An 11901-nucleotide genomic window follows, 5' to 3' on the forward strand; every position below is an offset into this window, starting at 1 on the left:
TGCCAGTGCCGCGCCGCGCGTCTGCCCTGCGTTTACAAGCCGCGGGGGTGTCGCCAGCGAGTCAGCGCTTGGCACTTCCTGCCACCCGCTGGGCCAAGCCACTGGCCCCTACTGCCGGGAAGGAGCTGGGCTCGAAATCCTGGCCACGCTGAGCCGGGCAAGTCACAGAGCTGAGTCCCAGCGTGCCCTCATCTGAGAAAAGGGAACAATTCCTAGGGAACCATGCTGCACAGAAGATGAACGAGCCCAGCTGACTTTTCGTACCAATATAAATGTTAACGTGCATAAAACAGACGCAGGACAGCGAGTTGCTCCCAACTGCTTTCTAAAGGGGGAGATGCACACACAGCAAGGTACATAAAAAGCGTCGGCAAGGATACACAAGAAACACAGTGGGTGAGCTGTAGACAAGGGAACAGGGGAACTTTTGCTATATACCCTTTAGGATACTTTGGAATTTAAAACCTAATTAAGTACGTGTTTTGTAGGGTGATCACAGAGATTAAGTGATACAAAGGACTATAAAGCGCCTAGTACATTGTAAGCCTCAATAAATGGTGTTAACATCCCTCCCCCCAAAAAAAAGAGTAAACAGCACTGAAACGGTTTGGGGTTTTATTTTTAAACTCACCCCGACCACAACCTTGCTTTGAGCAAGGGATTGGAAGGAGCTTCGATATGTGGAGTCGGGAAAGTATACGGAAAGAGACGTGGAGAAAACAACTTTCTGAGTCGGCGAAGCTGTTTTTGAGTCTGTCGGGTCATGCGCAGGAGTTTGTTTATCCGCGGGAGGGAACTGGGAGGACCAGTACAACGAGGGTTTAGTAATAGGACGTCCCCCGCCCTGCCAGGGCAGAAGCAGATCCTACCGGGGATTCTGGGCATCTGGAAACCCCCTTCCTGCCTCTTCGGCCCGCTTCACACCGGCAATACCGTTCCAGCACCAGACTCCCTAGCCGCCCTGCCTACAAAGAGCGAAGAAAATGGGCTGGGGTAGACAAACGCGTAAACACAGTCCTTAGGTCAGGCAGAGCCACACGCCACCTGGCCCCGGACCTAGGATCACGACTCCAGGAGTCAAAACACACCTGCCTAAGAGCGAGGAACTCGGCAGCCACTTGTGCGCAGGCGCGGGCTGCCCTATCCCCGCGGTTAGGGCGCGTCACGTGACGGGCCCAGCGCTCCGCGGTCACGTGACTCCCGTCCGCGGCCTCGGCGGCGCTCACCGCGACTTGCGCCGTCTTCCGCCTGACGCGCCCCCGGCGGCAGCCGCGCAGCCCTGGCTCCTCGCGGGCTCGGGCGCCGGCTGCGGCGGGGCTATGGCGAGCGGCGGTGGCGGGGGTAGCACCGGCGCGGGTGGGGGTGCCGGGCCGGGCCTGAGCCTCGGCCTGGGCCTGGGTCCGAGCCTAGGCATGAGTGAGGCCACCGGCGAGGCGGAGGAGGAGACGGCCACGGCCGAGGCGGTAGGACGCCTGGCCACGACGCTGTGGCTGCGCCTCCGCGGCTGGGAGGCGGTGCTGGCGGCCGCACAGCGGCTGCTGGTGTGGGAGAAGCCGCTGCACAGCCTGGTCACGGCGGCCGCGCTCAACGGCCTCTTCTGGTAACGGCCACGGAGAAGAGGGGCGGGGCCGGGCTGCGCGGGGAGAGCCGGGGCAGGAGGCGCCGGGGTACCCTTCCTCTTTTCTGGGGTTGACACTTGCCCTGGGGAATGACCCCTCCCTAGTTTTTAAAGACTGTTGTCCGCCTGGGTTGCTCCATTCCTCTATCTTCGGGTCTCGAGTTGGGCCTGGAGGTTCCCATTCCCCCATCAGTGGGCGCTTTTCCGCCTTTGGCGATGGCTGCGGGAGCCTCTCACGCAACGCAACGCTGAGGTACCTGTCTCTCCCTAAGGTTGTTGTCTTCGTCGTCCCTCCGGCCCTTTTTCTTACTCAGCATCTCACTTTTGGCCTATTTTCTGCTGGATCTTTGGCAGCCTCGCCTCTTCCCTGACTTCTCAGGTGAGTGTTACTCCTTCGTTCAGCAAGCCCCCTTGCGCGCTCGCCTTGTGGCTGACCCCGCCGGCTGGGTGGGGTGGAATGGTGAGGGCAGTGCACAGCAGGCCACCTGCCTCGCAGCCACCACCACTCCCCCAGTTAGAAAATTGAGAATTGCCCCTTTCTCCAGATGAGTGTTCCTCTGAGTGTGGTAGTTAAGATTGTGGACTCCGCAGCCAGATTGCCTGTGTTCCATTGCCTGCTCAGCCACGGACCACGCGTGTGACCTTGTAAAAGCCAGTCACTCTGCTTGCCTCAGCCTTCTCATCTGTAAAACAGGGATGATAGAACTTACTTCATTAGGAAGTGGAGAGTAAATGAATTAACACAGGTTATGCTTCTGTAGAGCTTCATATGTGATAGGAATTATGTAAATGTTAGCTTTTATTGTTGCATTTCTTGTTATTCACGTATTAATAGGCTTTGGGGAGCAGCTAGGTGCCAGGCTGTGTGTGAGTTGCTTGGGATATAAACCTGGTAAGATGTGGTTCCTGTGTTTGAAAAGGGTAAAATCTAAAGGAGACAGACATTCACATGACAAACACTATGCGATTGGCATGTGAAGAAAGTGCTCTGGGACCGCAGAGGAGGGGCAACTACGCCTGCCTTGGGAAGTGTCTCCCAGAGCCACTCGGTAACTTGTCCCCCTCCTCTCTCTAGCATCATCCCCAGAGGAGCCACACTCTGACAGGTGAGTGCAGGTCACCTCTTGCTGTATTGCCAGTGTCACCATGATGCAGGGCAACATTGCAGCTTCTGTAGGCACAGACCCCAGCATAGTGAATGGACAGGTAATGAGATTGGTCTTAGGTTCCTGTGTAGGTGTTTGCGTGCCTGCCCTTTTTGGGGTAGAGGGTTGGGAGCTCTGGGCTTTGCTTCCCAGAATCAGGACAGCCTTCCCTTGGGAGGTGGGGTTGTCCATTTGCTTAGACTGAAGATCTCATTGGCATTCTCAGAGGGATTTGAGTGCTTAGGAAGCTGGTGTCTGAGGCTTCTAGGGGTCATGTCATGTCTCCCCAGTGAGGGTGCGGGGTCAGGCGCCCGGCCGCACCTGCTGAGTGTGCCCGAGTTGTGCAGATACCTGGCTGAGAGCTGGCTCACCTTCCAGATTCACCTGCAGGAGCTGCTGCAGTACAAGAGGCAGAATCCAGCTCAGGTAAATTCCCTCGTGTCATACAAAAGTTCTCTGCACTGTGGGGAAATAGAGGTGGGGGATAGGAAGGAGTGACATGAATTCCCTGTTTGGAGACTGAAGGAAGAGGCCTGTTGCCTTCTTGAGGCAACATTCACAGCTAGTAAACTGGTACAGGAGCAGGAGACAGTCTTGCCATAGGGAATAAGCTGCTGATGTTCTGACGTTTCCTGCTAAGGCAGACAGACCAGTTTGAATTAATAGGTATTTGGTGGTATCTATTGCAAACTTTCTGGTCTTGGACATTCTCTTGACTAGACTGGATTGCCGCATTCCTAGAGGGCATACCACTCCTTCCACCAACTGAGCAGTAATTTCTTACCCAGATAAGTGGGGTGCATACCTCACCCCACAGTTCTTAGACCCTGTGCTCTTCTCTGCAGTTCTGTGCTCGAGTCTGCTCCGGCTGTGCTGTGTTGGCTGTGCTGGGACACTATGTCCCAGGGATTATGATTTCCTACATTGTCTGTGAGTAGGGTCTAACCCTGCCCTTCCCAAAGCCCTCTCCTGGTCTTCTTTCCCTGGACGGACCTAAAGGGAGGACTGTGCTCTCCCTCTGCTCAGTTACCCATTTACGGAGCTCTCCAGGGGATGCTGTAGCATTAGTAACAATGGAAGAGTCACCTGGGGAGAAGGGCAGTGGATGTGGAGGGATGAGGTTGGCACAGCTTCAGGAAAGGACCCCATCTTCCTTCAGCCCTTCCTGTTTGAATAAGGGCCCTTAGGAAATAGGCAGAGGGAGCTCTGAGTGGCTACTCTAACCCCCAGTGCTGAGTATCCTGCTGTGGCCCCTGGTGGTTTATCATGAACTGATCCAGAGGATGTATACTCGCCTTGAGCCCCTGCTCATGCAGTTGGACTACAGCATGAAGGCAGAAGCTGACGCCCTGCACCACAAACACGACAAGAAGAGTAAGGGGCTCCTATAACCCGGGGGCGGGGGGACGGCCTTGACTTACTGCTCGTGAAACACCCTGTAATTTAGATACTTTCCAGTCCTTTACCCATATTTGTCCCCCACCACTGTCCCTGCTTGCTCACTTCCCTGCTGCTCTTGCTTCTCCAGAGCGGCAAGGGAAGAACATACCCCCCGGAGGTGATGAGCCACTGGCGGAGACAGAGAGTGAAAGCGAGGCAGAACTGGCTGGCTTCTCCCCGGTGGTGAGGTCCAAGGGAGATGGGGTGGCAATTAGAAGGCTGGGGGAGTCTGCTTTAGAGTAGCCGCTTCTCAAGGGGATGGGAGTCAGTGGGGCGCGTACTCCTAGAAAATCGGTTCTCTTATCCCCCTCACCTGGTGTGTTCATCCTGGTTCTCCTACAGGTGGATGTGAAGAAAACAGCACTGGCTTTGGCCATTACAGACTCAGAGCTGTCAGATGAGGAGGCGTCTATCTTGGAGAGTGGTGGCTTCTCTGTATCCCGGGCCACAACTCCACAACTAACTGATGTCTCGGAGGGTATGGGAAGCCCTTTGCCCCTCCCGATCTTCCTGTTCCCTGTCATGGGATGCTGGCTGTGCTCTGACTATTTCCCCCATGTTTTCTTTGGGGAACTGACCCTCTAATTCTACTCTAAGCTCCTGAAAGACCTTAACACCTGAGGCCTGGCCCACATTCCATATCCTGAGTTCTCATCCTTGAACATATTGGCCTATTGTGGCCATTCAGAACAGCAAGCCCATTCCTAACCCTTTGTTTTCTGCACAGATTTGGACCAGCAGAGCCTGCCAAGTGAGCCAGAGGAGGCCCTGAGCCGGGAGCTGGGGGAGGGAGAGGAGACAGAGTTGGCCCCTCCTGAAGACCTGCTGGGCCCCCCTCAGGCCCTCTCGAGGCAAGACCTGGACTCAGAGGAGGAAGAAGATGTGGCAGCCAAGGAAACCTTGCTTCGGCTCTCGTCCCCCCTTCACTTTGTGAACACGCACTTCAATGGGGCAAGCTCTCCCACAGATGATGTGAAGCTTTCCCCTGGAGGACCAGTGGAGACACTGAGCCCAGAGGCAGTGAGTGGTAGCCCCACCACTCCCTCCAGCACCCTGCCACCCCTCCTTTGCCTTGCTGAAAGTGACCCAGTGCCCTCTCCCTCGGTACTCCCTCCTCTTTCCCAGGACTCACCCCAACCCCTGCCTGCCCCTAAGGAAGAAGAGGCACTCACCACTGAGGACTTCGAGTTACTGGATCAGGGGGAGCTGGAGCAGCTGAATGCAGAGCTGGGGTTGGGACCAGAGACATCCCCAAAGCCTCCTGATGCTCCACCCCTAGGGCCCAACACCCTTTCTCTGGTACAGTCAGACCAAGAGGCTCAGGCCATGGCAGAGCCATGAGCCATGGAAGGAATTGCAGGCACAGTAGGGCTTCCCGGCCAGGGGTGTCAATGTTTCCTCCATTCCCTACTGTGGGGAAGGCAGCACGTGGGGAAGCCGGCCGTCAGATGGTAGCCAGTCCACCCCCTGCCTGCCTGCCTGCTGTCCCAGGTCTGGTATACTACCTGGGATTGGTTTTAAGCTTGTAAATAATTTTACATTTGGGTTAGTGGATGTGAACAGGACTAGGGAAGTCCTTCCCACAGCCTGCACTTGCCTCCCTGCCTCATCTCTATTCTCATTCCACTCTGCCCCAAGCCCTGGTGGGCGATCCCTTTCTTTTTCCTCCTATCCTCAGGGACCTATGCTGCTCTGTCCTCGTGTCCCACTTGGTTGTTTAGTTCAGGCACTTTATAATTTTTTTCTTCTGTCCTGTGCTCCTCTCTGCTTTATTTCCCTGCTGTGTCCTGTCCTTAGCAGCTCATCCCCACTCTGCCAGCGCCTCCTTCCATGGCTAAACTTTAGGGGGGCTCCTGTCGGGGAGGGACAGACTAAACCTGGGGTGGTGGGTTAGGCCAGTAGTTGAGCACTTAGGTCACTGTAGCCCGTGGAGCCTCCACTGCACCTTTGGCCTAGTTCGTCCCAGCCTTTCACAATAGGGGCAGAGCTGGGATCCCACAGCACATGCACCAGCACTGCATTAGTGAGCAGGAGCTCTGTCTTGTTAGCATGTGGTTCTCTCTTACTATCCCAGGGAAGAATGAGACGTGCTTCTCTGGCCATGGCTCGTTCAAGTGTGGTGGGATCCCCTGCTAGGGTCAGGAAGTGGACAGTAACATCTGTGCAGGTGTCGACTGGAAAAATAAAGTGTTGATTGGCTAGAACTGCCTGCCTGCCTCACTGAGCTCTGCCACACTCTGTGCTCTGTCCCCTCCTCACCCCTTCCTTGTCCTCAATCTTGCTCCTGGCTATTTATTTACCTGGTGCAAAACAAGGCCAGAAGCAAGTTAGGGACCCTGACAGCCCTAACTTGTCCTTAGCCATCTTCCCTGACAGTGTGATATGTTCAGTGAGATTTGGCATGTGTGAATAAAGTGTATGCAGGAGGAAATTGCCTCGTCTTCCCAATCAATAGAAATTTGGGATTATAATAATCGTTTTCTACTATGTTGCCTACAATCGTAACATGGCCTTAGAAAGTCCTTAACCCATCTACATGCTAACAATTAACTTGCTCAGCCCTGATTTATCTTTACTGGGGGAACCAACAAATAGGACCTACACCTGTATCAAAACTGACTTCAGGCCAAGGAACACGAAAGAAATGGTACCTAAGACTAATTGAATACATAATGTGTGCTTGGCACTCTTCTAAGTGATTTATACTTGCTAACTCATTTTTTCCTCATAACTCAGATATATACTGTTATTAACTCCGTTGTACAGACAGGTTAGTGTTTCTGAAGGCCACAGTGCTAGTAAATAGTTTGGCAGTTTGGCTCCAGCAATCACACTGTAACCAGCAAGCCTGTCCACTAATGGCACAAATAGGAAGATGCTCAAGGACATGGAACCAGAGAACCAATCTAATATCTCGGCTTCACAAAGAATGGATGCAGTAATCCTTGCTCTTTAGGGAAGAAAAACATTAGAGAAAGCTCAGAACTAACCAGCCAGCCTCCTTTATGAGTTCACATCTTCGCCCTTCAGCTGGAGGTACCATGTGGCAATTCTATCTTACTTTTTGAGGTAGACTTCTATGCCACATCTCTCCTAAGGAGTTAGAAATTGTTTCTGTCCATTTGTTTCACATTTGCCTGAGAGACAATCTTTTAGGGTTGATTGAGGCCCTGTCCACTGCCACTGAAAGAACATGAACTTTTAATCATTTAGAGATTTCAGAAGAAAATGGAAAAACAGTTCTAATCAAGAAACAGGCAATTAAAAAAATTTAATTTGTCAATCAGGAAGACAATGGCTGCCATATGCCCCATCTTTAATCCATTTTCTTGTCAAATTTGAAGATAGAGCCAGAAGCCTGTAGTTGGATCAAAACATTCACCATAGGTTTGGAGCTCCATGAGGTGACATTCACCCTGGTCATGTGTGTCTACATTTTTTTTTAAAATCAGTGCCCTGGCCATTTCCTGCCCCAGGATGAAGGAGACAAGAAGAAAGCTTTTCATATGAGTGAAAGAGAAATGTGAAAATTACAGTTAGGCTAAACAAAAGTCAACTAGAAACAGGCTGAGGGAAGGAGAGCTGGTTACATGTTTACATTGAGGAGAGGCCTGTGCACTTGAGTTAACTATACATCGGAACAGCTAATAGTGTAATGTGGCTGCTCATAAACTTAATTTTAGGCTGTGTTATTGAAAATATAGTTTCCAAAACATGGAAGATAATACCTGTGGTGTACTGTGCACACTTTAGAGCACTGCCAGAGGGTGGCTTGCTACACGCATGGACAAGTTGACAAGTTGCAGTGTGCCCAGGAGAGGGTCCCCAGAGGTGAAGGCTGAAAGCCATCACATGGGGAACTGTTGAAGGAACTGAATGTTGAAGCCAAGAAGAGAGACCTGAGTTGAGTCACATTAGCTGCCTTCAAACTTTGAAGGGCTGTGTGTAGGATTTCAGAGGGCAGAAATTAAATATTTGAAAAGGGATCGATTAATAGTGCTACACAGTCAACTATAATTGAATATATATATATATATATGGAGAGAGAAAGAGTCACAGAACGAGTATAGTGTGGGAGTGGAGTCAAGGCAATTGTAATAGATATGAATGATATGGGCGGGAAGTGGGGTGGCGGATTGGGGAAGGGGTTGTCACTGAGGGGCAAAAAGTATAACTTGCACTGTGTTGTACAACAAACTAATTTTAAAAATGCTTATTTCACAATAAAAATTCAAAAAGAAATAGTGGCTACAAAAACCAACTTTAATTATTGCAATTGTGTTCGTGTAGTTCAGTGGATGGGACCATGCCTACTTTCGTTTTTTAAGGTATCAATTACCGGTAGTTGTGCACAAAGTCACACACGAATGAGTGTTTGGAAATTTAACAGACAATAGAAGCTACATTTCCTAAAAAATTAAAAAGTAAAAACACAAAAGAACACAATGACTTTTTTTTTTATACCTGTGGCAATTACATGTAGGAACACAAGGACATTTTTGAGATGATGGATATCGTTGGGAAAGGGCCAGGAGGGCAGTTTCCAGGCTCTTGGCCTCACATGGAAAGGTGCTGGCTCGGTTATTAGATGGCCATCAGCTGTAACCAGTTGGCCATTAGCTACTATTGTTTTGCTTATAACTGTTGGCTGTGTTAGCAAGCGGGTGTTATGATGGTGCAGATCCTGCGGATCCTACTTCCTGTGTCTCGCGTGGCCGCCAGCAAGACTGGTGCAGGAAGACGCCTTGTTGGGGTGTTGACGGATGTTTGCTTCTCCTGTCTCGACCAGCCATCATCAAGAATATAATATAGTGATATGAACCCTCTATCTGTGGCTCCATTGTTGTTCCTTTTCAGCCTCACCAAATCCTGCGTTCATCTGCTGAGAGCTGAGCCCCAGCATGACAGATATGTCCAGTACCTTGGTTGGAGTGATGGTATCACAGGTCCAAATTCATCAAGATGTATACATTAAATGTGTGCATTTTTTTGTAAAAGGGAGGGATATAATAAAGTTAACACAGCAAATGTTAATAGTTGATGAATCTCAGTGAAGCATATACCGGGATACCTTGTGCTAGGCTTATAACTTCCGTGTTTGAAATTGTATCAAAATTAAGTTAGTTAAAAATTTTAAATGGCTTGGCAGTGGTGGGTGAAGCTTTTGTGTATTGCTGGATAGCAATGCAGTATATATTATAATATATTGAAGGAGATAATATTAACAGGCCAAAAGTGAAGCTTGGTCTTATGTCAATGTTGTGTTCAAAAGCACCAAGGTCACAGTAAAACTCAAGGAAGGTGAGAAAGAGGGATTTGCATAAGTGCCATCCCATCATCTGTACCTAAAAGTGTAAATAAAAAGCACGATTCATAAAAATAAAATAAAATAAATAGTGCTACACAGAATTTTTCTGACTAAAGGATATTGTAAAACAGGTTTAAATGCTATTTAAAATTAAAAAGAACAAGTACAGAGATTCTAAGAATTGTTAATTCCATCATGGAAGGACAACATATCACCATGTTTTGCTTTTAGTGTCCCAACTAAAGTATCCTTGGGCTTCCTCTAACCTGCTCCCTTAAATGCTGGTGTTGCGTTGGGTCTGTCACTGGCTCACTTTTCTTTACACTCTACCTGGGCAATTTCGCATGTTCACCTATTTAGTTACCACTCAGACATAGGCTGATGACGTCTAAATCTTCACTTTTTTCCCAGAACTTCCAATCAGGCATCTCACCTGACTGCTCCATGGGTACCTTCCGCTCAACATACCAAACACTGCACACGTGCTTTGTCCACTGTGCGCTCCACCCCTCATCTCCCAAACAGGCTTTTACTGTATTCGCCATCTTGCTGGTACCGCCAACTATGAAGGCCAACTACTTCCTTGTCCCACACCCAGCAAAATCACCAGGTGGCTGCTAATTTGATATCCAAAGTATTTCTTGATCCTGTCACCTCCATGGCAGCCCTGATTCACACCCACCTCATCTGTGATGGTTCTTCATGTTTCTGCCCTCCCCCCTCCCCCCCAATTTGATATTCCAACCACAGAAAACATTTGGAATTCTCCATTTTCTTCATCATGCTTTTGCTTGTGTCTCTCTCAGTCGAAACAGTTTTCTCTACTTTCCACCTGACCAACTCTGACTTATTCTTCAAGACTAAGGTTGTCTTATCTTTACTGGTTTTCCACTTATTTTTTTTTGTTCTACTTTCTCAACCTTACACTGCAACCATTCTTCTGAATTTTTTATTTCTGTGATTATATGTTTTATTTCTAAGCACTGTCTTTGTTTTCTGAATATCCCTTTTTATAGTTTCTTGCTCTTTCTTGTGTGTTAGGTGAAAAACCTGCTCTCTGAAGATACTGTATTAATTATTAGCAATATGTTATATTCATTATATTATTATTCATATAGTTATATTATGTTTTTAAATTCCCTGTTACCCCCACCCCTGTAATTTTTTTTTTTTTTGGTCTCTGTCTTTCATGATAGAGACTTACCCTCAAATCCTAATTTGCTCCTTCACATATGAGCAGAGGCTCTGAAAGTACAACTCAGTGCTCTCTAGGCACAGATAGGACTGATTGGTTGGCATCTGCCCTGTAGGGTAATTTGGCAGAAACAAGCATTTTGTTGGGAACTCCCAAATACCAATATTCATGGATCTTTTCTCTTAGGCTGGTCAGTTCCCCTGGAGAAGAATCCTGCATTCTCCAGCCTGGGGAGCATAAACTTGGCTGCCAGGTGAAATAAGCCCGTGGTTTCTCCTTCTCTCCACCCTCAGCTGCATCTGGTGGCCCTAAGCCCAGAGTCCCTCTGGCTCACTCTCTCTAGAGAGTACACCTCCTGCCTTTTGCTGGGTGGGAGAAGGCCAATCACCAGATTAGAGGAAGGAACCTGGGACTCTAACTGCTCCTTATAGATTTTAAATGCATCCTTGTGTTTTCAGCCCCATCCTTCCATCCTACCTTCAGAGGTATTTGATGCTTCCCAACCTGAGCCTATCCAAGGCTCTGCAGTCCAAACTGGCTTGTTCTTTGTTACTTAGCACTTAGGCTTCAGCTTTCTCAGATCCCCAGTCATCTCCCTTCCATTAGCTTTCCAACTTCCAAAGTATTTTTGTCATATTTCTATGAATTCTTTCTCCTTCTGTTCTCTTTTTTCCTTTACTGTTATTTTAGTGGGGTTTGAGAAAGGAGCAAACATACAATGTGTTCAATCTACCATATTTAACAGAAAGTCCCTTTCCACCTTCCTAGCCTCATGTGCACTAAATCTCCTCTGTGCTCTACTTGTGAGGATAATCTATGACATTTGCACTGTTCTTCCCATGTCCTTCCTGTGCCAGGAATACCTTTGGCATCTTGTCTGCTTGGAGAACTCTCACCGTCCTCCCCAGACTCACTCCTGCGCATTACTGGCTCCCTTATCTGTGTTCCCATAGCCTCTGTACATCCATCAGAGCATGGTTTTCACACTGGGGCCTCATGAAATGAGGAGGTCATGAAATGAATTTAGTGGACCTTATATAGCATTTATCTTATATTTATATTGGGATGAGACATAAGATATATAGATATAGATATATAGATATGTGTGTGTGTATATATATATATATATATATATATATATATATATATATATATATATATATCACTGTGGGTAAGGTTGGATAAGTTTGAAAGC

At 48.7% G+C, this 11901-nt stretch overlaps 1 protein-coding gene across 3 annotated transcripts; it reads left to right on the forward strand.

Moving 5' to 3' along the window:
• The first annotated feature begins 1189 nt into the window (after positions 1 to 1189).
• On the forward strand, positions 1190 to 6635 carry RETREG2 (reticulophagy regulator family member 2). 3 transcript variants are annotated; one of them, XM_019638352.1, is made up of 10 exons: positions 1190 to 1600; positions 1891 to 1997; positions 2694 to 2724; positions 3054 to 3189; positions 3609 to 3693; positions 3994 to 4137; positions 4292 to 4386; positions 4546 to 4681; positions 4931 to 5223; positions 5359 to 6635. In XM_019638352.1, exons 1-10 carry the CDS (start codon positions 1320 to 1322, stop codon positions 5542 to 5544), a joined length of 1494 nt encoding a protein of 497 aa, XP_019493897.1. In that variant the 5' UTR covers positions 1190 to 1319; the 3' UTR covers positions 5545 to 6635. The 3 variants fall into 3 exon arrangements, with proteins under 3 accessions (XP_019493897.1, XP_019493896.1, XP_019493898.1); XM_019638351.1 differs by having other exon boundaries at positions 1191 to 1600; positions 4931 to 6635; XM_019638353.1 differs by having other exon boundaries at positions 1193 to 1600; positions 3142 to 3189; positions 4931 to 6635.
• The last annotated feature ends 5266 nt before the right edge of the window (positions 6636 to 11901 follow it).

The sequence above is a fragment of the Hipposideros armiger genome, unplaced genomic scaffold (genome assembly GCF_001890085.2).
Source record: "Hipposideros armiger isolate ML-2016 unplaced genomic scaffold, ASM189008v1 scaffold_38, whole genome shotgun sequence".
In the NCBI taxonomy this organism is placed as follows: Eukaryota; Metazoa; Chordata; class Mammalia; order Chiroptera; family Hipposideridae; genus Hipposideros; species Hipposideros armiger.